Source organism: Halichoerus grypus, chromosome 6 (genome assembly GCF_964656455.1).
Source record: "Halichoerus grypus chromosome 6, mHalGry1.hap1.1, whole genome shotgun sequence".
NCBI lineage: Eukaryota > Metazoa > Chordata > Mammalia > Carnivora > Phocidae > Halichoerus > Halichoerus grypus.
The window spans coordinates 83937628-83964583 of NC_135717.1; the positions used below are offsets into that span (position 1 = coordinate 83937628).

The window sequence follows — 26956 nt, forward strand, 5'->3', positions numbered from 1 at the left end:
GAGAGAGGGAACACAAGCAAGGGGAGTGGGAGAGGGAGAAGCAGGCTTCCCGCGGAGCAGGGAGCCCAATGCGGGGCTCAATCCCAGGACCCTGGGATCATGACCTGGGCCGAAGGCAGACGCTTAACGGCTGAGCCACCCAGGCACCCCTCTGTATGCCTTTTATTTCCTTTCCCTGTCTTATTACATTAGCTAGTACTTCCAGCTAATGTTGAAAAGAAGTAGTGAGAGAGAACATTTCTACCTTGTTCCTGATCTTAGTGGGAAAGCTTTGGATTTTTCACCATTTCAGTATGTTGTTAGTTGTAGGTTTTTTCTTTATCAAGGAAGTTCCTCTATATTCCTAGTTTACTGAGAGTTTTTAATCATGAAAAAGTGTTGGATTTTGTCAAATTTTTCTGCATTTATTGACACAACCATGTGACTTTTCTTTTTAACTTGCTGATATGATGGATTACATTAATTGATTTTCAAATATTGAACAGGCCTTGCATACCTGTAATAAATCCCAATTGGTGATGATGTATAATAATTCTTTTTATTTATATTGTATTATATTTGCTAATATGTTCTTAAGGACTTTTGTATCCATGTTCATGAGAGATATTGGTCTATAGTTGTCTTGTAATGTCTTTGGTCTGGTTTTGGTATTAGGGTAATGTTGTACTTACAGAGTGAGTTAAGAGGGAATTAGTTAGTCATCCTAATGGTGGGTAATATAAAATATTAACCATCAAATGAGTATTTTTGTTTAAGAAATACAGACCACTGGGGCGCCTGCATGGCTTGGTCAGTTGAGCATCTGACTCTTGGTTTCCGCTTGGGTAGTGATCTCAGGGTCATGAGGTTGAGCCCCCCACTGGGTTCTTTGCTCATCATAGAGTCTGCTCGTCCCTCCCCTTCCCCTTCTGCCCCTCCCCTGCTTGTGCACACACTCTTTCTCTCCCTCTAGGATGGATTAGTAAATAAATGTTTTTAAATATTTTATTTATTTATTTGCCAGAGAGAGAGAGAGCATGTACAAGCAGGGGGGAACGGCACAGAGAGGGAGAAGCAGACTCTCTGCTGAGCAAGGAGCCCGACACAGAACTCGATCCCAGGACTCTGGGATCATGACCTGAGTCAAAGGCAGATGCTTAACTGACTGAGCCACCCAGGCATCCCAATAAATAAATTTTTTTTTAAAAGAAGGGGGATAAAAAAACAAATACAGACCAGTGGGGTGCCTGGGTGGCTCAGTCACTTAAGCGTCTGACTCGATATCAGCTCAGGTCTTGACCTCAGGTTTGTGAGTTCAGGCCCCACATTGCCAAGCATGGAATCTACTTAAAAAATGAAAAGAAAAGGAATACAGGCCACTATTCTTTTGTTTGTTAACACATTCTTTTTAGAGTGATGCCTGGGTGGCTCAGTAGGTTAAGGTTCAGACTCTTGATTTCGGCTCAGGTCATGATCTCAGGATTCTGAGGTCTACCCCTGCATTGGGCTACATGCTGGGCAGAGAGCCTTCTTAAGATTCTCTCTCTCTCCCTCTCCCACTGTACCACCCCATAAAAAAAAAATCTTTTTAGAGACGGCCAGGATATAAATACAATTAAGACTACGTTCGGTGTGCCTGGCTGGTTCAGTCAGTAGAGCATGTGACTCTTGATCTCGAGGTTGTGAGTTTGAGTCTCACATTGGATGTAGAGATTACTTAAAAATAAAATCTTTAAAAAAAAAAAGACTATGTTCAGTTCTATTTGAATCCTGAGAAATTACTCTCTGATCACCATTCATTTCTTCAGTTCTCTCAAAAACATTTATTTATAACTTACAGTGCATCAAATATTCAGAATATTGAGGCAAATAAGGTATAGGCATTGTTTTCAGGAAGCTCACAGTGTATTTGGGGGACTAAATTTGTAAACTAGTAATAGCACAGCATTTTTTAAGTAATATATATACACAATAATATTGCACGGTAATAGATTTGTCTATGCTAAGTACATTTAGAAAGTATCCACTTTGAAACTGGCAACAGACCTAAACATAAAATTAGATGTTCTAACAGATAAGATATTGACCATTTCAAGATACCTATTTAGATTAGGAGTATCGCCTGTAGCATTAAAGAGTAAGGATAACAAGTCCTCAACAGTATGTGCTTACAAATGAACTGGTAATAGTCTAGACTATTACTAGAGGTTTTGGGGTTTTTTTTTAAGATTTTATTTATTTATTTGACAGAGAGAGTTAGCAAGAGCAGGAACACAAGCGGGGGAGTGGGAGAGGGAGAAGCAGGCTTCCTGCCAAGCAGGGAGCCCGATGTGGGGCTCGATCCCAGGACCCTGGGATCATGACCTGAGCCGAAGGCAGACGCCCAACGACTGAGCCACCGAGGCGCCCCTACTAGAGGTTTTTTTGTTTTGTTTTGTTTTAATGTCAAACAGAGGGCTTAGCTGACCGATTAGACAGAGCTTCAGAGATGGCTGGTGCCAATGAAACAGACATAAGACTGATTGTACATTTCTTTAAATTGGCTTTATGTTTTACCAATGAAAAATAAAGCCTCAGGAATGCTAGTATACTTATAATCTTTGAATACATTAAAGAATGATTATTGGGAAATAAAAGAAACTGTATCACCTTCATCAAGTTATCAAGCCACATCCATGTATATCCCTAAAAGAAGTTCATTTTCTAAGGAACCTTTTTTCAGACATCTACAAATCACTACCTTTATTAACAAATCATTTCTATAATCATGTTGTACAATTTACTAATTAGGAAGGTGCCTGGCTGACTCAGTCAGTGGAAAATTCGATTCTTGATCTCAGGGTTGTCAGTTTGAGCCCCATGTTGGGTGTAGAGATTATTTAAAAAAAAAAAAAAAAACTTACACAAATTACTAATTAGGTTATAGATTGTTTAGATATTCAACAGCCCCAAGGATATGCTTTGGACATGTTTTATTCTGCTAATTTTTTTTTTAAGATTTTATTTATTTATTTAATTGACAGCGTGAGAGGGAACACAAGCAGGGGTAGTGGGAGAGGGAGAAGCAGACTCCCCATTGAGCAGGGACCCCGATGCGGGGCTCGATCCCAGGACCCTGGGATCATGGCCTGAGCTGAAGGCAGTCCCTTAACCATCTGAGCCACCCAGGCGCCTTATTCAGCTAATTTAACCAACATTTTTTGTTCACCTATTTGTTGGGCACTGTGGATATGATAAAATCTCTGCCCTCGGAGTACTCAGAATTTAGAAAGGTAGGCAAATATGTTAACAAATAATTGCTATTGGGGCGCCTGGGTGACTCAGTCTGTTAAGCGTCTGCCTTCGGCTCAGGTCATGATCCCAGGGTCCTGGAATCGAGCCCCGCATTGGGCTCCCTGCTCAGTGGGAAGCCTGCTTCTCCCTCTCCCTCTGCCCACTGCTCTGCCCACTTGTCCGCTCTCTCTCTTTGTCAAATAAATAAATAAATAATCTTAAAAACAAAACAAATAATTGCTATGGGATTTAGTAAGTACCTATAATATAGGTATGTTTGAGATAGATTGTGGCCCAAAGGAAACCGTATCTTCTTAGGTTTATCTGGGAATGTTTCACAAAGGGGAAGAGATACTGGTTATTGTATGTATGACTAGGAGTTAGTCAGTTGGGAAGGATATTCAAGATGAAAGAGTACAAAAGAGTGAGTCTTTAATAACATGGTATTATGGGCTGAATTGTGTTCCCCCAAAATTCATATGGGAGGCTTAATCCCCAGTTCCTCAAAATGTGATTGTATTAGGAGACAGGGCCTTTAAAGAAGTGATTAAGTTAAAATGAGGCCTTTAGGTGGGCCCTAATCCAATCCTACTGACGTCCTTATTCAAGAGACACAGGGACGCATGCACACAGAGAAAAAGACCATCTACAAGTCAAGGAGAAAATCCTTAGGAGAAACCAAGCCTGACAACACCTTGATCTTTGACGCCCAGACTCCAGCATTGTTAAGAAAATAAATTTCTGTTGTTTAAGCCATCCAGTCTGTGGTGTATTGTTAATGGCAGCCTTCAGTGTGTGTTTTTTCACACCACCAAGCAATTCCTCAATTCTCAGCTGATGATAACAGAATACCCTCCCAATTCAACTCAATTCTATCTACCCTGAGATAGCGTCAGGTGTCTCAGGTTAAGGGCCCAGCCCCACAAGACTGCCTCCCTCTCCCTCCACTTCAGAGGCCAGTGGCAAGCCCAGGTTATCAACTGCTGGAGATTAGAGGTTCCAACAACCCCCTCCTGGGGTTTGGTTAATCTGCTAGAGCAGCTGACAGAACTCAAAGAAACACTACTCACATTTATGAGTTTATTATAAAGGATATAATAAAGGATACAGATGTAGAGGTCCATAGGGCTGTTTGAGCGCAGTGTTTGAACACTGACAATTGGTTTAGTTTGGCTTGGGCAAAGGAGAGAGATATACCTAAAATGTGACTAGTGTGACTGAGGAGTTTAATTATTAATTGCATCCCATTTTAATTCATTTAGTTTGTTTTAATTCATTCACTTTAAAAATTGAAGCAGTGTTGGGGCACCTGGCTGGCTCCGTCCGTAGAGCACGCGACTCTTGATCTTGGGGTGTTAAATTTGAGTCCCATGTTGGGCATAGAGATTACATAAAAAAGAAGAAAGGAAGGAAGGAAGAAAGAGGGAGAGAGAGAGAGGAAGGAAGGGAAAGAGGAAGGGAGGGAGGAAGTGGGGGAAGGAGGAAAGGAAAGAAAGAAAAGGAAGGAAAGGAGGAAGGAAGGAAAGAAAGAAAAAGGAAGGAAGGAGGAAAGAGAAAATGACAGAAGTGATTAAAAAAATTGAAACAGTGTAAAAAAATTAGAAGTACTATAAAGTGTTTTTGTTAAACACAACTTCATTGTTTTAATCAGACTACATTTCACCTTAAATGCTGTGCTGTAAGTATAAAATACAGATTGGATTTTTAAGGTCTAGTACCAAAAAAAAAAAAGAGAGAGAGAGAGAAATCTCTGATTAATAACTTTTATATTATGTACAGGTTGAAAGGACAATATTTGGTATATATTAGTTTAAATAAAATATAATATTGAAATGAACTCATTTCTTTTCACTCTTTTTAAATGTGACTACTGGAAAATTTTAAATTTCTTATGTGGCTCACATTATGTTTCTGTTGGACAGCACTGATCTAGACTTTATTCAATAACCATTGAAGATACATGAGTAGGAGAATGATATGATAGTGATTTTGATGTAGTGTAATTCATCTAGCACTGGTACGTGATAGATTGATTTTTGAAGGAAATTGGAGGAGGGGAGAGCCCCTTAGAAAGTGATACGGGTCTGAGAGCTCGGATTAGGTGCTTCAGGATCAACTGGAGTGATGAATGGTTGAAACCCAGTTTAGACAGGAAAATCAACATTTCTCAAATTTTTTCTTTCTTTACCCTGGTGTTTTCACATTCAAGATGAATTTTGACTACACCTAACCCAGTAGAGGAAGATTAGTAAATAACATGCAACAAAAGTTGTTCTTTATGAGAAAAATTACAAATGCAAGCAAAGAGTAGAATTAACTCTGGCAATCTTTAAAGTAGGCATGAGCTTTTTTGTGTGTGCCTTGAAATGCCATTACAATGTTCTATGAAAGAGGCAGTTTTCTCTGTCTTTAACTCTCCGTGTTTAAAGTCCTGTATTCCTTGATTTTGGGATTTTTTGGTTTGTTTGTTTTCCTACTCAGTTATCACAGTAGCAAACATCCTCCCACAGAGCAGCAAGAAGCTAGGATTGAGATGTATGGTCTGCAGATATCTGTGTTTGGACCTAAGAGATTTCAGACCATTATTCATTCATTACTTTTCTTCTTAGCAGACCTACATTAAACTATTAGGTGGGAATTTCATAACATTTCTTCCCAATCTATTCCATTTTTAAATGTATCCACCACATTTCTTCTTTTGTTTTCAGTAAAGATGGAAGAACACCTCACAGGACTCAAATGATACAGGACCCCCATGTTGTAGGACCTTTACCTTGCTGGCCTTCCCTTAGCATAATCACCAGATTAATCACCAGAGTTGTAACTCCGGGCTGACTGGAGCTGGGATTCTAGTGAGACCTGCTCTCAAAGTGCATCGAAGACCCCAATCAACCAACTGATCTCCCTAAAACATCAGTTGTATTGCACAACTGTTATCTATTGCCCAGGGTGAGGATTGCTTAACTTGGGCGTCTCTTACTCTGGGAATAAGCCCAGCCCTGACTGGTTTCTGGTCAGCACTTTATCAGATCCCTCTTACTCAAGAAGCATTTACCGCAACACATTCAGCACGCTTTTAGATGCTTGAGATTCAGTTGAATTCCAGTTGTAACCTTTAAAAGTACATATATTGCTAGAAGTAGAATGCTGTCCCTATTAACTTGCTTAACTTTTTTTTTTTTAATTTTTTTTTTTTTTTTTTAAGATTTTATTTGCAAGAGAGAGAATGAGAGACAGAGAGCACGAGAGGGAGGAGGGTCAGAGGGAGAAGCAGACTCCCCGCTGAGCAGGGAGCCCGATGTGGGACTCGATCCCGGGACTCCAGGATCATGACCTGAGCCGAAGGCAGTCGCTTAACCAACTGAGCCACCCAGGCGCCCCTAACTTGCTTAACTTTTTGAAAGGTAATTTTCTCAGGCTGAGTTGGCCAGACAAAATATATTTCAGATCTGTCTCCCTTTCACCCTCCCTCCTTTTTCACCAAGAAGAAAATATTCTACAGAATTCACACATCTAAAACTTAACCTTCAGTGTTGTCTTTCTCCATAGCTGTTTTACACAAATTAATTTGGGACACATAAATTCTGCGCCTTCACAATTACATTTATTCTTTCATTAACCATTGGGCAAATAATTACCGGGGCAGATACTGTGTTCTGAAATTATACTGGAGCCCGCTCTGGGTAAATGAAGGGGGCACTACGGACCAACTTTGTCCTTTTACTCGTTTAATTTGCTCTTGCAAAACATAAAGACTAATTATACTAAACCTAGGAAGAGGAAGGAAGAAAAGATAAAGTGATTTAGAGCCAAGAGTGACACTGTGAGACAAGTAATAAAGAAAAGCAAAGATAAGAAAGGACCTAGAAAAGACCGGAGGCAAACAGAGCATCATGGTCGTCTTACTCTAAGCAAGGTCCAGCCACAAGCCTCATGTGGCTGCTGAGTACCTACATGTGGCTAGTGCAACTGAGAAACTGAATTGTTGGTTTTTATTAATTTAAAATCAGAGCAATTTAAAATATTTTCCCATCAAACACAACTTTGTTGTTTTGATAGATGCCATATTTAACTGTAGAAAACTTAGAGTCTAAAAATGGAGATGTGTTAATAAATGTGAAAGATACACTGAATTTCAAAGACTTAGTGGGGCGGGGAATAAACTACCTTAGTAATAGTTGTTATATTGATGTCATACTGAAATGATATTATTTGGGCTATAGTGGGTCAAATAAAATAATTATTTAAATTAACCTCTGTTGTTTCTTTTAAAATTTTTAATGTGGCTACTAGCAAATTTTATATTACATAAATAGCTTGGATTATATTTCTATTGGACTTCACAGCCATACAGGATATTCTTTGTCCTTTGGCAGCTAAATTCAGTTGCTGTGGTAACTAAGGGGCCTCTAGGCTCAGTGTTTCCTGGAAGGACAGGAATGAGGTGGGGGAGGGGAGGTGTGACCTCAGGGAAGGTTTTCTTGGATGTCACGTTTCACTCATACTTGGTTCTCTCAGCTAACAGATTTAGAAAATATCCTCATTTTTTAAAAAAAGAGAGAGAGACAACATAATCTGGTTTGTTTCAGGTACAGGAGCATCAGTTTGAATTCTAGGCGCGCAACCAAAACCCAAAAGAAAGATGCACTTCCACCAGTTTACCAACTAGGAAAATTAGGTCCCATTACTGTGCTCGGTCGCTGCTCATCCTCTTCCCGCATAGTGAAGTTGTTGCTAGGCTACAAATTAACGGTGTTAGGAAATTGACCATTGATATTCCCGCCCTGCCTCCACTCCCCCAACCCTCCCCCCCGCCCCCCCCCCCCCCCCCCCGCCAGCAAAGCCTTGATACTATCTCTCACTTCCAAATCTTTAATCTGAACTAAATTGTTTTCTTCATTTACTCTCACCCTGGGGCCTTCTCCCTCTCTCTCCTTTCATTATCCTTCATCTTCCTCAGTTCACATTTTTCTTACCTGTTTTTCCTACTCATCTTGCTCAATCTTCCTGTATGGCTGAGTAATCAAATACTTATCTCACACTTCTTTCAAGAAATTCACAGTCCGTAATTAATAGGCTATTGATCATTCTCTCCAGTTGTGTAAGAATCAGTTGGGCTTGTCCGTTTTTTATTTTGTAAGTAGTAGAAGTGTTACAGGATTTTTGTCCCCTTAGTGCCTGAGGTCCTTGGTCATGCAGCTTTGAAGACGAAGACTGGTGGGCAGCAAAGAAAAGTTTATTGAGTAAGAGAAACCTCCTGGAGTGGGAGGGGGATGGGCCCTGAATGGGTTGCCCCCAGAGTTTCTAAGTTTAGGGGTTTTTGTGAGCTCTTTTGAGGAATTATCTTAAGCAATCAGGGTGTGCTGAGTTGTGCCAATTAGGGCTATGGTCAGGAAATCTGTCTATTAGGTTAATGTCTCTATGCTGATAGTCTTTTTTGATGTCTGGGGGCTTATGTCTTAACTGTCCCTTGCCCGTGATAGGGACAAGTGCTTTGTGGTTAATTGTCTTATTTTAGGACGTTTTGCAGAAGTCATTTCTGCAAAGGCTGCAAAGCAAAATAGTGTAGTCCTGTCTAAGCTGCAGAACAGGATGTCAGTGCAATTTTATTTTAGCTGCCCTGACTCCATATTTTCTTGTTGGGGACCCTGACCACCTAACTGTCCAACTAACTCCTAACAGAATAAGAAGGGAAATGCTATAAATTCCTTAAAAGCCAGGACATTTTTTGTCCTACATACTGATGAATCCCCAACTTCTTGGAGAGTAACTGACATGTAGTGTGCATGCAGCAAACACCTATTTAACTGAATTTGGTCATGGTTCCATCTCTAGATGCTATAAACCTGAGACTAGAGGCAAACCATTGCAGAATGGGTAGGATTCAGAATAGGTGGTACGGTGAATGCCATATTAAGGAGTTTGAATTGTATCCCATAAGCAGTTGATTCTCTCCTTCCTGCAACCCAGGAGAGTTGGTCTGGCTCCCAGATACTGAGGTTTTCTTCCTCCCAGGAGAGATTGTGCTAATCAGAGGACAAGGAGAGCCAAAAACTGGCCCAATTCTTCCCTTGCTAGCTTTTCTTCTCCAGACTGCCCTTCCTTTCCCTTCAAGATTGTAGACCCAGCCTATAATCAAAAAGCAGCTGATAAATTCATAGCATTGTGAATCTTTCTGCTTACACTCCTTCAAACAACCTTAACTCTCAGAGAGTAGCACCCAGTCGATTTTATCTTATATAAATAGCATTTAGTCTCATCTCTTTATAGATTGGCTTAATTCCCAGCAGATGTGAGAGCAAAAACTGAAGTGAATTTGCCCTCCCTCCAGGCTTTTCTGGTAGCATTTTGTCTGTGAAACTAAGAGGCTATTGCAGCTATTACAAGAGGGAAGGAGAAGGAGCTTTAAAAAAAAAAAAAAAAAAAACAGTGGGCAGGGTATAGGATGTGGTTTTAAAAGGGGGGAGGGGGGAAGGGGGAGGGAGTTGTTGCCTAGGGCGGGGACAGAGTTTGAGGTCACAAAATTCCGAGAGGTCACGGGATCCTTCGAGCTGGTGTGGGGTGGGGCTGGGGGGGTGGGTGGCTAGTCTCCCTTGCAGGCTCCACCCTTTGCAGAGATTATAAATGCGTGGCTGGAGCGCACTAACGGTGAGTGAGGGTGAGATGTGCATCGGTGCTGGGCACCGGGAATAAAACTTGTTGCCGAGAAGGACATTTTGGAGACTTTGTTGACTGGAAGAGGTGTCTCTGGGATTCCCACTCCTAGATCTTTGCTGAAGATTGGAAAAGAATTGAATTAGGGCCATGGGGACACAGAAGGTAAGACTAATACAATTACAGTTATTTTTGCTTGTTTGGGGTACACTCAGAAAGGCCGACCTTAATGGAGATTGCTGCGCTCTGTTTTATTCTAAGTCATCTAGCCACCTTCAGGCCTTTTCGTTTCTTCCCCAGCCTGTGATGCCATGGTTCCTCCAGTTTTCTTTGGATGTCACAGCCTGTAAAGGACTTATCCTAGTCCCACTCACCTTCCTGTCACAGGGAGAGTCACCTGGAGAAGTTTTGTATGTTTCTCAGGGTTGTTGGTGGTTTTGTTTTGTTTTGTTTTTTAACATAATCACATGCTGCGGAGGATCTGGGGGTGAGATGGTTGAGTGTTCCAGGCTGCTTGGCTGTGTTGATTACAAATGTGGGTCTCATGAGCCAGCAGGAAGATTCCTCTGGAAGCATTAAACCTTGAAAGGACCTGGGATTTGTTTGAGGGAATGGGCCAATGTCCAGCCATCTATTCTATAACGTATACAAGTCTGTGGATACTAAGAGAGAATCCCAGTTGTACCAATTGTGGTTGTGATTGTGAGTGCACGATACATTAATGTGTTACTGTATGTTATGTATGCAGTATATTTGCTGGGAGAAAATCATTGTCACCAAGGTAAACTTACTTGAAAATGAAGGAAGGTAAGAGAAGGGATGAAAAAACAGGGAGGAGAAAAAGGCCCTCAAGAATAGTAAATGATGAGGCGAGGCAGAAAGGAAGAGGTCATTACTGATGAGAAATGGATTAAACAGAAAGAGCTGTGTGCAGACGGGGGCCACTCGGGTACTTAACGCCAGGTTGTCTGGGGTGGGAGGTCAACCTGGAGAACTGAAACTTCTGGCTGGCCAGTCCGTCTAACCTAAAAGGGGGACGGAGTTTAAGGTAAGGAAGGATGTCCTCAGCCATAAAAATTGAGCTTACCTTGAGCTGGAAATCTAAGATAAACACACGCTTGAATTACTCTCAGCAAGGTGAGAGATGACTCCCTCCTCCCCAACCACATCTCTGGTCTGTTAGGTTGGGAGTGAGCTTGTGCTCTCCCCCTGCTGGGTGGGGGTAGTGGTACAAAACGAAGTAAACAGGAAGAATTTCAAATGGGACCAGGATACCCTGGGTAGATTTTGTAGTTTACATTATCCAGAGCGCTAGGAACAGCCCAGTGGTGAAGATACCACCACCACCACTCTGGGCTTCAGTGGGATCTGGGGTACGGGAGGAGACAGCACTGGATCTAGCTGTTTCCAAAAGAATCCATTTTTAGGAATCCCAAGGCTTTCTTTCCCTGCAGTTCTATGCTTGCTTTTTTTAATAGTTTGAAGCCAGTTAACCCAGTTCCTGTTAACTTTCTTCCCAAATTTTCTTGCCACTTTTCCCAAGTTTACGTGGTTGTCTGTGTATCTCCGGAGAAGTTCTTCAGTATAACCTGTTCTTTTGTGTTCCCCCATTCGTTACCTAAATTTCGTTAAGTTTTTGTTCTTTTCATACCACTCATAGGCTGAGTGCTCCTAATATCTCTCCTTCGTTAATAAGAGACAATCATCAGTCGAGAGCTTTAAGGACTGTTTCTTCCCTTCTCCCCCCTCAACCCCAGGTCACAACGCCTCTGATCTTTGCCATCTCCATTGCTACAATAGGCTCTTTCCAGTTTGGCTACAACACCGGAGTCATCAATGCTCCTGAGATGGTGAGTGCCAGGTGATCAGAGTTAGAATTTGGAATAGGGAAATTATTCCTTTAAGTAGGGTTTCAAGAACGAAGAATTTCAGACAAACTTGGTATCTAGCTTGGTGAAGGCTGAAGAGGCAGAATAACATTGGTGGGTAAGTCTAACTGAATCATAAAAGCAACAAGCTCAGTTGCTCCCCATACCCTTGACTGGACTGTATCCATTCTTCCCCTCACGCTATTGTGATACACTTCCTTTATTATCCCTCAGGGGTTAGTTACAAGGAGGGTGGGAGGGTCTTAGGGGAGGACTGGGGTAGTCACTGAACATCAGTGCTAACTACCTACTGGGATTTTCAGGACAAATCAAAATTGTTCTTTTCAGAGCTACCATGAACCTCCAATAGGTTCTCTATCTCTTCTATCCCCACCCATTCATTTACTTGATTCTCTACCAGTAATTGTAATGCTATTTTCTTAGGGAGGGGAAGATCCCCGATATTTGCCCCTTCTCATTCAGCTGTAATAATCTGTCTGCCCACCAATCATTTTAATTGGCAGATCATAAAGGACTTTCTCAATTACACCCTGGAGGAGAGGTTGGAAGACCCTCCCAGTGAGGTGTTACTCACTTCGCTCTGGTCCTTGTCTGTGGCTATCTTCTCCGTTGGTGGTATGATTGGCTCCTTCTCCGTTGGACTCTTTGTCAACCGCTTTGGCAGGTATTGACCAGAAACTGGGCAAGGAGGGGGGCTATACTGGTTGCATTGAGAACAGGTATTGAGAATTAGGATGGGGAGGTGATGATGCATTTGAATGAGAGCATCCCAAATTCCTACGGAGGCAAATTTAGGCCAACTGGTACTGAATAGGGCTGCTTGGAGCTCCGCTGCCCATCAAGAGATTAGCCTTTGAGTCCAGCTGAAGCTAATTCAGTACTCTCTGTAATAAAGTGCACTATGGAATTTCCCAGAAACCTACTTGATTTACAAGGTCAGAAGTTGTTTGCTTTTCTTGAAAAATTTGGGATTTCATGCTTGTGTTTACAAAGCAGGATTGGGAGGAAACATTTTATAATCCTTGGCCTGTGGCAAATGTGGATAATGGCCAAATAACTGACATTTTTGTCCCCCAAAAGAAAATTGAATCTTCTTATTCTTGCTGACTTAATAAAATGTCTTAGCAGAATACTTTCAGTAATGACTGGTGAAGAAACCATTTCATTTGCTAATTTAGACGTTCTGGAAACACAAATGAAATTCAACTTCTAAAAAAATTTAAAAGCAACCCATTTTATCTGATAATGTTTGGTGTTTGTTGTGTTTGCATTTTTGAGGCCACCTTGTGTCTACTAAAGTCATTGAAATTTTAATGTGGCCCTCCCATAATTCAATGACTTTCTTCCTATCTTTATTTTATTAGCAAAAGAACCTGATAGAGGAAGTAGGGAAACCAGGAAAGGAATGCAGAGAAAGGTAAAAGTGAGAATGAAGGATGAAATTTTTCTCTTAACAGCAGGTTCTCTCCTTTGGCTGCACATTTAGGATCTCCCAGGGAGCTTTTAAAAGTACCAGCGTTTCACAAATAATACATTATATGTTAAAAAAGAAGAAGAGGATAAAAGGAGGGGAAGAATAAAGGGGGGGAAATAGGAGGGGGAGATGAACCATGAGAGACGATGGACTCTGAGAAACAAACTGAGTGTTCTAGAGGGGAGAGGGGTGGGAGGATGGGTTAGCCTGGTGATGGGTATTAAAGAGGGCACGTTCTGCATGGAGCACTGGGTGTTATATGCAAATAATGAATCATGGAACACCACATCAAAAACTAATGATATAATGTACGGTGATTAACATAACATAATTAAAAAAAAAAAAAAGTACCAGCGTTTCAGAACTCCCCGGGTAATTCCAGCAGGCCACCCAAGGGCAGAGTCCCAGAAGTATCTTCCAAACATCTGCAGTAATTTTTCACTGTTAATCTCTTACTTCCGTCTTCCTCTAGTTGTTTCCGTGGCTTTGCCTCCCACGTTTAACACGTAGATGCAGTAATTTATTATTTTATACTGGCTATCAATACTTACTGTAAATGACCTTCATCACAGGCTAGCCGAGAGCCGGAGAGCTGAAGCTGTCTACCTTTTTGGGCATAGAAAACTTTTGTCTGAAATCTGTTCTCATTAGTATGTTGGTGCCATCTAAGCAACTATATTACAACAAAATGCAGTAAGAAGCATAAAAATTTCAGCACGGGTCCAGAAATTTCTCTTTGAGTGTGTTCGTGGACCAGCTGTATGAGAATTGCCCAGGGCGGTGGTTCTCGGACCTTAGCTAGAATCAGGTCACCCGGACGGCTTTTGGGAACAGATTGCTGGGCTCCGTCCCAGAGTCAAACCTAATGATTTAGTAAATTGGGGTGGGGTGGGACAATTTTAATTTCTTGCCGATTTCTAGCTGATGCTGTTAGTTTGTGGACAACTTTGAGAACTACTGGCCTTTGTGCTTGCTACAATCCTGGCTACCGCTGGGAATTAAAAGAATCTTAAACAAGTTCTCTAGGTGAGTTTTATGCCTACAGAGGTGTAAGAACCATTGATCTTATCCCAACTAGAAATGTTCTGATAACAGAAAGAGGAAAACTTAAAACCGGAAGAGTAGATAATATGAGCCTGGAGAAGGGTAGAGAGATAAGGAAAGAGAGAAGTTCCGGCCTGGCCTATTTTGCTAACTTCTCTTGTCTTTTAACCTTTTCAGGCGCAATTCAATGCTCATTGTCAACCTCTTGGCTGTCGCTGGTGGCTGCCTTATGGGGTTCTGCAAAATAGCCGAGTCGGTTGAAATGCTGATCCTGGGCCGGTTGGTTATTGGCCTCTTTTGCGGCCTCTGCACAGGTTTTGTGCCCATGTACATTGGAGAGGTCTCTCCCACTGCCCTACGGGGGGCCTTTGGCACTCTCAACCAGCTGGGCATCGTCATCGGGATCCTGGTGGCTCAGGTACTCTAGAACTCATACTTAACGCGTGTTAGTTTCTTGGCTCATTAAATAAGTTAACAACATAGATAAAGCTCTCAGGAATATCTGACCTATGTTCAACTATATGTAAGTTTCAGGTATTATTGTTACTATAGCGCACAGGTGGCTAAAGAAGCAGGCAGGGTAGAGAAAGGAGAAGAAACAGAATTTATCTTTTCCTGTGGTAAAAGAATGGATGATTTTCTGAAATTTTTTTCTGATTTATTTTTGCAAGAGAGAGAGCGCGCACATAAGGGGAGGAGGGCTGGGGCGGAGGGAGAAGCAGACTCCCTGCTGAGCAGAGAGCCCAGTGTGGACTGGATCCTAGGACCCTGGGATCATGACCTGAGCCAACGGCAGATGCATAACCGACTGAGCCACCTAGGCACCCTGAATTTTTTTTTTTTTTTTTTTAGGATTTTATTTATTTATTTGACAGAGAGATACACAGCGAGAGAGGGAACACAAGCAGGGGGAGTGGGAGAGGGAGAAGAAGCAGGCTTCCCGCGGAGCAGGGAGCCCGATGTGGGGCTCGATCCCAGGACCCTGGGATCATGACCTGAGCCAAAGGCAGATGCTTAACGACTGAGCCACCCAGGCGCCCCCTGAATTTTTTTTTTTTAACTGACTTGTGGCTTATATAAAGTATGAGCTTTATAAAGTATCATCTTTATCTGGTTTCTAGATCTTTGGTTTGAAAGTCATCATGGGGACTGAAGAGCTTTGGCCCCTGCTTTTGGGCTTCACCATCATTCCAGCTGTCCTGCAAAGTGCAGCCCTTCCGTTTTGCCCCGAGAGTCCTAGATTTTTGCTCATCAACAGAAAGGAGGAGGAAAGTGCTAGGGAGAGTGAGTATCCTTCACACCTTCGCTGTAGGAATTTTGGGGTTGTGGTTTGTTTCAGGATGAGGGCTTTGGATCTGTGTTTTGTCCGCTCCTTTTCTGGCCCCTCTGGACCCAAGCTGGAGACTTTCCTGATTGCTCTGGAGTCAGAAACTTTCCACCCCTAAAGAGTGGAGTAAGAAGCAGGTTAAGGCACAGATGCTAATTGATGAGCCATATCCAGGGCTCATCTAAGTGTGGCTTCTTCCCAGCTGTGTTATAGGGAAAATGAAGTTGAGACAGCTCCTTATCTTTATCCTTTGTTTGTCTGTCTGTTTGACCAGTCCTCCAGCGATTGTGGGGCACCCAGGACGTGACTCAGGACATCCAGGAGATGAAAGATGAGAGCACGAGGATGGCACAAGAGAAGCAAGCCACGGTGGTGGAGCTCTTCAGATCACGCAGCTACCAGCAGCCCATTATGATTTCCATCATGCTCCAGCTGTCCCAGCAGCTGTCTGGAATCAATGCTGTGAGTAGCTACTCTGTGTCCCAGGGGGTCCCGCACACACTTCACGCACCTCCCCGAGGGGCCGAGTCAGGACGCCTGCTCACCTCCTTAAACCTATAGAGTCCCCACGATGCTCCCCACGCAGCAGCCACTCCAGAAATACTGATTATCCAGGTTTTGACTTGGTTTTGTATTTTAAGTTTATTTACATAATCTCTACACTGCAATCTGGGGCTCGGACTCACAACCCCGAGATCAAAAGTTGCATGCTCTTCCTACTGAGCCAGGCGGGTACGCCTGTTTTTATTTCTTTAAAATTCTATCTGCAGTACGTGTTTCCCATGTGGGAAAATAAGAAAATAAATAATAAAACGAAAACTTCATCACCTTTTGTCTTGGAACTTACGGTTAACATTGTCCTCTTTCAAACTTTTTTCAGTATGTAGGACATGACACATTTATCTACTTTTCATTAATCCTCTTTCTGACCACTCATTTTTTATTTCCAGTTGTCTTTTACAAATCTGATCAGTGTTATCTGATGTCATCAGTGATAAGGCAGGCCATACAACTAAAGTAGATCCAAGAATTTACATGCTATGGCTTTTTTCCAGGACTTCACAGTCTAAAAAATATCATTGTAAAGCCCTGGGGAATAAGTAGGAAATGAATTCAAGAGGTCTGGGGGATACACTGGGAACTTCAGATAGACCAGGCCTTACTATTCTGTCTGTGTAGTTACAACCAGAATAGTGACTCTGATAGTTGAAAGTGGGGAGCAAAATGGAAGGTGACATTTGGCAGGTAGCTTGAATTCTATTATCTAAGGCAGATACTACCTTCCAGCTTTTGGATCCTAGTGGTAGTAAGAGAGGATATTCCTATACCTTCTGTCCATTTGCAGATAAAATTTTTGGATATGAAGCACTCTTGTTCCGATTCATGCCCAGAGGGTTTCTCCTCAGTCTTGATCAATATGATTAGATCATTCTGTAGCAAAGCATTTGCCAAACACACTTACTTGATGCTCAAAATAGTAAGTTGGTCCTTGGCCATTTCTCCCTAACACACAAGAAGGTTATTTGTATTTGAAAAGAGCAGCGCTTTTCATAAAGGGTTAGAGGCTGTGATATCAGAAATTGGGAGGAAAAATAGTTTTAAAAAAACCTCTGAGATGATTTTGATGGATCCCAGTTTCAAATTTTGTCATTTTAAAAATCACTGTGGGGTGCCTAGCTGGCTTAGTCAATAGAGCATGCGACTCTTGATCTTGAGATTGTGAGTTCAATCCCCACATTGGGTGTAGGGATTACTTAAAAATAAAAAATCTTATTTATTCATTTGAGACAGAACACGAGCGGGGGTGGGGGCAGAAGGAGAGGGAGAAGCAGACTCCTCATTGAACAGGGAGCCCAATGTGGGGCTCTATCCCAGGACCCCGGGATCATGACCTGAGCCAAAGGCAGATGCTTAACCAACTGAGCAGCGCAGGCACCCCAAAAATAATCTTTAAAAAAAAAAGTACAGCCTTATTAGTCCTATTTTAGAAAACACAAATATACATCGTTTCTGTCCGAGGTTGTAGGTATTTGGAGAGTTGTTTCTTGAGAACGTAACCCAGAGTAGACACGTATATTCATCAAAAAGTCTGATGAATACAACTCTAGAGGCAAACACTCTGGATGAAATAATAAACTCTTGACCCAAACCTGATCTAGGTTGGGTCATGATGATCTAGATCCTGTTCTCTTGTTACCTTGAGGTCTGAGTTCAATATTTTGACATCTCTTTAACTGTGGTAGCTGTAGCAACCCTACATTTCAGCATGCTGACCAGCAAATAATAAAAAATAGTATAAACAGTAGCTTACTTAATAGTACATATTAAATTAAAATGATAGCCGGTGTCATTTCCTAAAACACTTGGAAAGGACCGAGGGCTAGGGATTCCAGCTCAAGTTCTGTTTCTAATAACAAGAGCAAGCTGAGGTTACTCCTCAGTTGGCTTCACTGTCAACTTAGGATATCAGTGTGTGCCTATCACTGTTTTAAGGGTTAGAGGAATTGTCCATTGAAGAAGCTTAATTGAGGAACTTGCTGCTGGCTGGCTTTGTTGGAAGATCATGCGACTCTTGATCTTGGGGTCTTGAGTTCCAGCCCCATGTTGGGTGTAGAGCTTACTTAAAAAAAAAAAAAAAAAACCACCACCAAACTTTAAAACAAACCAAAAAAGCTTAATCATTATATCTAAGTTAATAGAATAAATGTAAGGAGGAGCGTTCAATGAACAGGAGGAATAAACATTGAAGGAGAAATGGAAACAAGTAGCTAGAATTGAGAACTAAGAAGAGATAAGATAGAGAAGATGATTTCTTTGCAGAAAAGACACTGACTGAACCAAAAAACCCCGAAAGGACTCCTTAACCTCCTGGGACTTTGAGTGTATTTTTCTGAGGGTTCTCTTTAACTGCGGTGCACAGCTGCTGTTTCAGAATTGCAACATCTTTTGTTTCCTATTAGGTGTTCTATTATTCAACAGGAATCTTCAAAGATGCAGGTGTTCAGGAGCCAATCTATGCCACCATCGGCGCGGGTGTGGTTAATACCATCTTCACTGTTGTCTCTGTAAGTTGGATGGTGTGATAGTTTGGGGGCAGGGGGAGGGGCATTCTTCCTACACATGTTCAAAGATCGGTTTTGTGTCCTTCCATCTCCCTCCCTACCATCATTTAAACCTTTGTGGTTGTTTCATTCTTCTTTGGGGAAGAAGAGCTATTGAATGATGGGTATAAGTAGTCTTCACTCTCTCCAAGCAAATACGAAGTGGGTGAGAAAGAGGGAGGTATAAAAGATTTGTAGGATGCTTGAAACTCAACTAAAAGGGGACATGTGACTATACCAAGTATCCTGCTATTGGTAAGGCAGATTCAGGTAGTTCATACAGTGTTTTCATGAAAGGGAAAGCAGAAATTTTATGTTATATTATTCTTCTTTTAGCTGTTCCTGGTGGAAAGGGTAGGGAGGAGGACTCTACATATGACTGGCCTTGGAGGGATGGCTGTTTGTTCCATCTTTATGACCATCTCATTGTTACTAAAGGTGAGTGCTCTTTGAGTGAAGGAAAGGGAGGGGAAGGAGAGAGAAGAGGTTACAGGTGACTCTGACATGGGTGGGAAAGGTGAGGTGGAGATCCATAAAGTCACATGCCCAGAGTTTTAAGAAAAGTGAATCCTCAGAGATAAGTAATTAAACTGCTATAATTCGTACATCTATATAACATACAGCTTGTAAAATACCTTATGTAATTTAATTCTTCAAGTAATCTTGAGGTAATTATTCCCATTTTACGGGTGATGAAATGATCTTAGTGCAAAATGACACATGTGTGAGCACAAGGCTAGGATTCAAAACCCCAGGGTTTTTGACTCTAAGTCGAAGAACTCCATTGTACCCCAGACAGGGGGAGCTTTTCATTATCAGTCAGTCCTCATAGCTGGGAGGCTAGATCTATCCAGGTCGAGCTGTCTTGACTACTAACTTTCCTTTGTTCCTTCCTCATTTAGGATGACTATAAGTGGATGAGCTTTGTTTGTATCGGGGCTGTCTTGGTCTTTGTGGCCTTCTTTGAAATTGGCCCAGGCCCCATTCCCTGGTTTATCGTGGCCGAGCTCTTCAGCCAAGGACCCCGCCCAGCTGCGATGGCAGTCGCTGGTTGTTCCAACTGGACCTCCAACTTCCTGGTTGGGCTCCTCTTCCCTTCAGCTGCAGTAAGTAAATTCAAACAAAACTCACTGAGCCCATCTCGAAACCAGCTCACTTAAGCCGACAGGTTTAAAATTTGGTAACTGACACCACAGAGGATTAGATATCAAGTGGGGTTTGTTCTTGTGGGTTTTTTTTTTTAAGATTTTACTTATTTTAGAGAGATTGAATGTGGGAGGGGGAGGAGCAGAGGAAGAGGGAGAGAGGGGATCTCAAGCAGACACTGCGCTAAGCATGGAACCTGACCCAGGGCTTGGTCTCCTGAGCCGAAACCAAGAGTTGGACGCTCAACCAACTAAGCCACTCAAGCGCCCCAGATATCAAGTGTTTTAAACCAGATTTTTTTTCTCATTTTCAATGGCATATAGAAAAAGAAGGAATGGTAGCAAAAAAAAGATTGAAGCAGGAGGGCAAAACTGGCAACTTTTATTTTTTTAAAGTAAACTCTACCCCCAACATGGGGCTCAAACTCAAGACCTGGAGGAGATCAGGAGTCGGATGTTCTACTAACTGAGGCAGCCGGGTACCCCGCAACTGGGAACTTTTAAAAGACCACTGGTCTGAGGTGATTACAGGCATAGTTCTGCCTAGATACAATGATTGAGATGAATCCCAAAGGATTCCAGACCAACACTTAAAATCCACAATTTGAATTAGTGACTTCATGACCTTAAAGGCTCACGAATAATCATAGGATGTTAATGAATGAGTGAGGTGTAGGTCCTATTATAAAATGACCTGGAGCTGGTTCCTTAAATAAAGGCACTTGCAGTGAACTTCTAGAATGCATTTCCTATTTCTGTGAGTCTTTCAGAAACCTGGATTTTAAAAATAATATTCAAAAGTCCTAGGGGCGCCCGGGTGGCTCAGTCGGTTAAGCGTCTGCCTTCAGCTCAAGTCTTGATCCCGGGGTCCTGGGATCAAGCCCCACGTGTGGCTCCTTGTTCAGCCGGGAGCCTGCTTCTCCCCCTGCTTGTGCTCTATCTCTGACAAATAAATAAAATAAAGGAAAAAAAAAAGTCCTAAAATACTCAATAGGTATTTGGAAGCAGGGATCTTTAACGAGTAAGGAAAGGAATGACGCAGAATTGCAGGGAAATATAGTAAGTGAGCAATGGCATCATAAACATCCGAGGAAGGGGCGCCTGGGTGGCTCAGTCGTTAGGTGTCTGCCTTCGGCTCAGGTCATGTCATGATCCCAGAGTCCTGGGATCAAGCCCCACATCGGGCTCCCTGCTCCGCAGGAGGCCTACTTCTCCCTCTCCCGCTCCCCCTGCTTGTGTTCCCTCTCTCACTGTGTCTCTGTCAAATAAATAAATAAAATCTTTTTTAAAAAAATACCGAGGAAGACTACATGTTCTTGTTAAATGTGGAAAGGTTGTGTCCCGAAGCCTACTAGAAATGGATGGGAAGGGAAGGGGTTTGGCAATGACGAGAATTTACACTGACACTCCTTTTTCTGTATCTTTTCACTAGTTCTATTTAGGAGCCTATGTTTTTATCATCTTCACTGGCTTCCTCATTGTCTTCTTGGTCTTCACCTTCTTCAAAGTCCCTGAGACTCGTGGCAGGACTTTTGAGGAAATCACACAAGCCTTCGAGGCGCAGGCTCGGGAGGGTAACAGAGCTGAGAAAGGCCCCGTCGTGGAGATGAACAGCATCCAGCCCATGAAGGAAACCGCCGCCGTCTAAGCCATGCCTCCTTCCCGCCTCCCTCCCAACATGGAAAAGCAACCTCTCCCCAGATGAGGGAGAGACCTCATCAGCTTATAACCCAGGACTGTTTCTGAATGCTGCTACTTGATTCCTTTCTCTTCCCACACACTCCATGAGCACTCAGAGGAACCCAGTGCAGGAGTTAGTTGTATCTTCAATGGCTTTCGAAACATTTCATTTCTTGGACATTCTCTTCTGTTTAGGAGAGACCAAGCGAACCTACCTTCATTTCAGGAGGAATTGGCCACTTGCCATCTGACAGCATTGTCGTCTCTTCCTCCTTTGGGTTCTAATAGGGCCTCACCAGGGCCAATAGGGGAGGGGAGTAAGGGTGAGGTGCAGTTTCCCCGACCCCAGACTTCCCAGGAAGCAGATCTATATGAGTGTGGAGGGCAGAGAGGGATTAAATAAGAGCACCTGCCTCGCTTCCATACAGCTCTGCAGAGCAAATTAACTTGAGTTTTATTTATTTTATCTTCTGGTTTTATTGCATAAATATTTATTTTTTTAAGTGTAAAATAATTTTACCAAATGAAAACAGAAGGAAATTGAGGATAGAGGGAGGCGCTTGAAGAGAGGTTCTAGGGTAGAAGATTGGATACTGGAGAGGTCGAGGTGCAATAAGGGGAAGATTCAGGGAGAAGTAGAACGTGTTCTCAGAGGGTACGTGATGGGGTGTGTGAAGTTTGCACGTTGCCTCTTAACCTTCAGGTGGAAACTCTCAAGTTTAATTTCTCAGAAAAGTGATGTGCCTGTATTAAGAAGCTACTGGTTACCTTTAGAACTTTTTTCTTTGTTTAACATTATATGTAGTGTTACTTGAAATCTAGGGTTATTAAGATGGGCATTATAGCTAATGGTGGTTGATGGGTTCTAATTTTGGCTGGAGTCCAGAGAAGGGAAGGTTATTTCTAGATATTCTTTTTCCCCTCACTGGACAAAACAACTTCTTCCCCTTATGGTGGACTCATTGTGAGGGGTGGGGGTTAAAGTATTCCTAATACCTGCCTGGTGGGAGAACCTTCCAAATGAGCAACCCAAAACAATGGTTCTTGGTAGAGGTTCTGTATTTCTCCGTTTGTTCTTCAGGAGATTGTAGTTGTTGATATTTTGTTTTAAGCCATAGCTTTAAAAGAATTCAGAGAAGAATGTTCATAAACTAACTTGGAATTTGTAACCTCAGCTCTGGGAGAGGATTTTTCCTGAACGATTATCTAGTTGAAGTATGTTGTTGCTAAGGGTCATCGCATGCTTGTTCTGTTACCATATTTGCATAGTATGACGTCAAGTGCCCTTAGGGGACCATACATTTGGGATAATATGAGTAAATGTGCAGTGTAGCCCACACTTGAGAGAGTATGAATGTATGTGCACTGTCACTTTGCTCTGGGTGGAAGTAGATGACTGGTAACTTGTGTCCTTTATGTACCTACAGCCCCTTTTTGAATAGAACGCGTTCAAACTCATCTCTATGTATATAAATAACACTGCCTCTGCTGGGTGGAATTTGCATCTACGGTTTTATTCCAGACTTCAGAGTTCAGACGCATCTGGCTATCTTTCCTTGTTGGACAGTTGGGGGGAGAACTCCTTAAATCTTGAGATTGAGGGTGGAGGACTCTGCCTCCCTCTAGACCTAGACAATGGCAGTATGAAAGGAAAATGTGAGATCAGAACATGTGGCCTCTTGGAGGGGAGTCGTAGGGGAGAAGGAGCCTTTCTTTTAAGGGGTAAGAAACAAACTGAAGACTTCTAATTCTGGAGCATTTTAGAGAGCCAGATGAGGTGGAGGGATGTACACTTGCCCCAGGTCTTGGACACCTGTACAATCATCTAGTTTCCCAGTATTTTTATAAATGGAGATTGGGCCCCATGACACCTACTCTGTCTTCCTTCTTCCATATGTTGCTTGATCACCCTTTCTCTCCTTGGTGCTTACATACTTCAGACCCTTTAGCCAAACCCTCGCCTATGACAGTATTTTAGTCACCAGTTCTCACTGTTCCCCCTGGTCATTGAGCGTTTTGGGGAAAAAAACAGCTTATATGAAATGGGGCTTGGTTCAACAGGTGACTTTAACTGCACCTCTACTTCTGGCTCCTCAAAACCAGTGGGTTGGCAGTAATGCTGTGTGGAAGTTTTCCCATTTCTCAGTGACCAGATTGTGAATATTTCCAAATGGATTTTCTATTATTAATGTTACTGTGGTTCTTTGTTTTGAAATAAAAATTCTGAATGTACATATGACATCATGGGCTTGCTGTTTTGGTTTGCTTTGGGTTTTTGTTTTTTTTTTTTGTCCTTCCTGTAACAACAAAATCAGCTTTTAAATCCTGGTTTGGCCACTCAGTACCTGTTACCTGGAGTAAGCTTCCTAAGAGTCTAATGCATATGAAAATAGTGGTACTTGTTCATGATGCAGATGAGATGAACAGCCTTAGTGTGTTGCTTTCTTTCCCCAGTGAGAATTCTCTCTTACTTCCTTTCCCCTCTGGTCTTTGCTCTCTGAAATTCATCCTATGCTGATGTCAGGATATCCATATTACATGTATTTAAGATTTTATTTTTGAGTAATCTCTACACCCAATGTAGGGCTGGAACCTACAACCCCAAGATCGAGTTGCACGTCCCTCCAACTGAGCCAGCCAGGTGCCCCCATAATACATTTATATCACCATCCTACTTAAGATCCTTCAGTAGCTTCCAGTCAACTACAGAAAATAAAACTTAAGCCCCCTACCGATCACACAAACACCCCACCCCAGGACAAGTTCCCTGTTATGTTTTTAGTTTATCATTTCTTAGCTCCCATTTAGACAAGAAAACACCCACACCCACTTCATGCCTTCATTTATGGACTTTAAATTTATGGACTTCTTTTATTCCCTCCCCTACGTTTCCCTATCCCTACTAAAGCTATTTGAATGGCTACTTTTTATTTTTTTATTATTTTTTTTTTTTTGGTTGTCAAATGATCCTTTATTGAAACATTTTCCTTTGTAGTTAACTAGCTGGGCATTCCACCGCCCCACTGCTGATGTCATCTATGACGTCATGAGGGTGGCGGCCATCAACATTGCAGCCCACAGACTGGGCAGGCCCCAGGATTTCTTTAATGGTTCCAGAGAGTGGCTAAAGATCGGTGTCGCATCTGTCGGGCAATATTGACAATCTCATCAAAAGTGATATTTCCACTATGCTTAATGTTTTTCTGCTTCTTTCTGTCTCTTGGTGGTTCTTTGAGGGCTTTGATCATCAGGGCAGAGGCAGAAGGTACCACTTCAATCTGGGCCTGTCTGTTCTGAATGGTCAGTTTCACTGTAATCCTTAGACCTTTCCAATCACCGGTTGCCATGGCGACGTCATCACCAAACTCTTTTGGAGACAGACCCAGCGGGCCGATCTTCGGGGCCAGGGCAGACGTGGCACCGACTTCGCCACCGGTGCACCTCAGGTACACGACTTTGATCTCGTTGGGGTCGAACTTAGGCGGCGTGGCAGAGGCGGCTGGTGTCAGATGAACCCGGATTCGGTATGACCAAAGAAAGTTGCACCTTTTCCTCCCCGAGCTGAAAGCCAAAAGCGGCTACTTTTTATTTCTATTTAGCCCAGGCATGAGCTCCATAAAGCCTTCCTTACAGGCAAACAATCTTCACACTGGTACTCTTATGTTAGGAATGACAATGAAACCCTGAACGTCCTGAAAGAGCTTGGTGACTGCACCATATTCTCCACAATTCTGAGGATATTAGATCCCTTTTTCCATCTTTGCTTTCTTTTAATCCATTCTCCAATAACCAGAGTAGTCAAAAAGATCATGTCACTCCCCTGCTTAAAGCCTTCCGATTACATCTTGTCACACTTAAAATAGCATCCAGATTCCTTTACTGTGGCCTGTAAATTCGGTGACCATACATCCCAGCTGACTCCTATTACCCTGGTGTAACTTAGAGTACACTGCTTTCATTCATTATCAAAACCCCTCTAAAAATATCTTCTGGTTACTCTACCTAAAAGGTTTGCTTCTTCAACTTCATCTTTCATTACTCTTTGCTCACAGAAGTCTAGCCCCACTGGGCCTTCTGTTTCTCAAATATATCAAGTTCATTATCAATAGGTTCTTTGCACTTGTCCCCTTGTGTTTAGAATATTCTGCCTCAAAATTTTGTATGGCTCAGTCTATCTTGTGAGTTAGGTCTTAGTTAACAACCTCTGTAGAATATAAGCTCAAAAGCAAGTACCTTGTCTGTCTCACTCCTGCCTCGAACACTGCTGGACATACAATTGATTAAGTGTTATCAGTCTGGCTGGTTCCTATCAGAAGACGGAAACTACACAATGGTTTAAACAGAGAAAGTGAAACATAAAGAATGTCAAGCTGGGGAGCCTGGCTGACTCAGTCAGAAGAGCTTGTGACTCTTGATCTTGGGGTTGTGAGTTTGAGCCCCACATTGGATGTAGAGATTACTTTAAAAAAAAAAAAAAAAGATCAAGCTATAATAAGAGTAAGTAAAAAATAATAGGAGGGGCACCTGGCTGACCCAGTCAGTGGAACAAGCGATTCTTGATCTTGGGGTTATGATTTCAAGCCCTACATTGGGCATGGAGCCTACTTTAAAAAAATTGTGTTTAATTTTAAAAAAAAGGAAAATAAATAATAGATAGGAGAACTCAATATGGTATCCTAGAGCTGAGGGAGATTATCCAAGGAGAGACACACTTGGAAGAGAGGCCATCTCCCCAAAGCTAAGGCTCAGTTCTTTTTCTTCTCTCTTCTTTTCTTTTAAGATTTTATTTATTTGAGAGGGAGAGATAGTGAGAGAGCGCAAGCAGCAGAAGGAGAGGGAGAGGCAGGCTCCTCCTGAGCAGGGGGCCCAATGCAGGGCTTAATCCCAGGACCCCAAGATCATGACCCCAGCCGAAGGCAGACGCTTTACTGACTGAGCCACCCAGGTGCCCCTGAGGTTCAGATCTTATTGGAAAAGGCATAGTTGCAGTCTACCGGATAGCAGAGAAATTCGCTGGATTGCACAAGCCAGAGCTGGTGTGGCCTGAGGAGCAGGAGACAAGTGCAGGTGAGCCCGAGCTGGTGGCCAGCTCTGTGAGTGTACAGAGGCAGTCGGGGCACCAATATGGGGGGGAAAGGGGCGCAGTACTTGGGGCCTTGGGGGAGGTGATTGCCAGACATGGGCTGGGGCTGTGAGGTGACTGATGGAGCATGCATTCTGGGTGCATGACTGGGGCAGGGTGCCACCAGATGCTTTGTCATCTATGGTGTGGCCGTTGGAAACAGCAGGACACGCCCCCTTCTTCCTACAGTATCCTGACAGCACCATCTACTGAGAAAACTTCACTGTGCTTAACACTCTCAAGAAGAAATGATTTAGGGGCGCCTGGG

The 26956-nt window shown here is 42.6% G+C and overlaps 1 protein-coding gene and 1 pseudogene across 2 annotated transcripts in view; one reads left to right on the plus strand and one right to left on the minus strand.

Moving 5' to 3' along the window:
- SLC2A3 (solute carrier family 2 member 3) overlaps nt 1–23805 on the plus strand; it is a 92931-nt gene extending 69126 nt beyond the window's left edge. Inside the window, exons 1-10 of one of the 2 annotated variants that reach the window (XM_036116587.2) lie at nt 9856–10071; nt 11664–11756; nt 12299–12459; nt 14491–14731; nt 15435–15597; nt 15915–16102; nt 18601–18705; nt 19078–19179; nt 19644–19847; nt 21319–23805. In XM_036116587.2, the coding sequence (XP_035972480.1) occupies nt 10057–10071; nt 11664–11756; nt 12299–12459; nt 14491–14731; nt 15435–15597; nt 15915–16102; nt 18601–18705; nt 19078–19179; nt 19644–19847; nt 21319–21534 (1488 nt within the window). In that variant the 5' untranslated portion in view covers nt 9856–10056 and the 3' untranslated portion in view covers nt 21535–23805. Of the gene's footprint in view, nt 1–9855; nt 10072–11663; nt 11757–12298; nt 12460–14490; nt 14732–15434; nt 15598–15914; nt 16103–18600; nt 18706–19077; nt 19180–19643; nt 19848–21318 lie in introns of those variants that run through there. The other variant, XM_036116583.2, reaches the window with a different exon arrangement.
- Nucleotides 23806–24498: 693 nt separating this feature from the next.
- On the minus strand, nt 24499–25838 carry LOC118550810 (large ribosomal subunit protein uL11 pseudogene; annotated as a pseudogene).
- Nucleotides 25839–26956: the final 1118 nt, after the last annotated feature.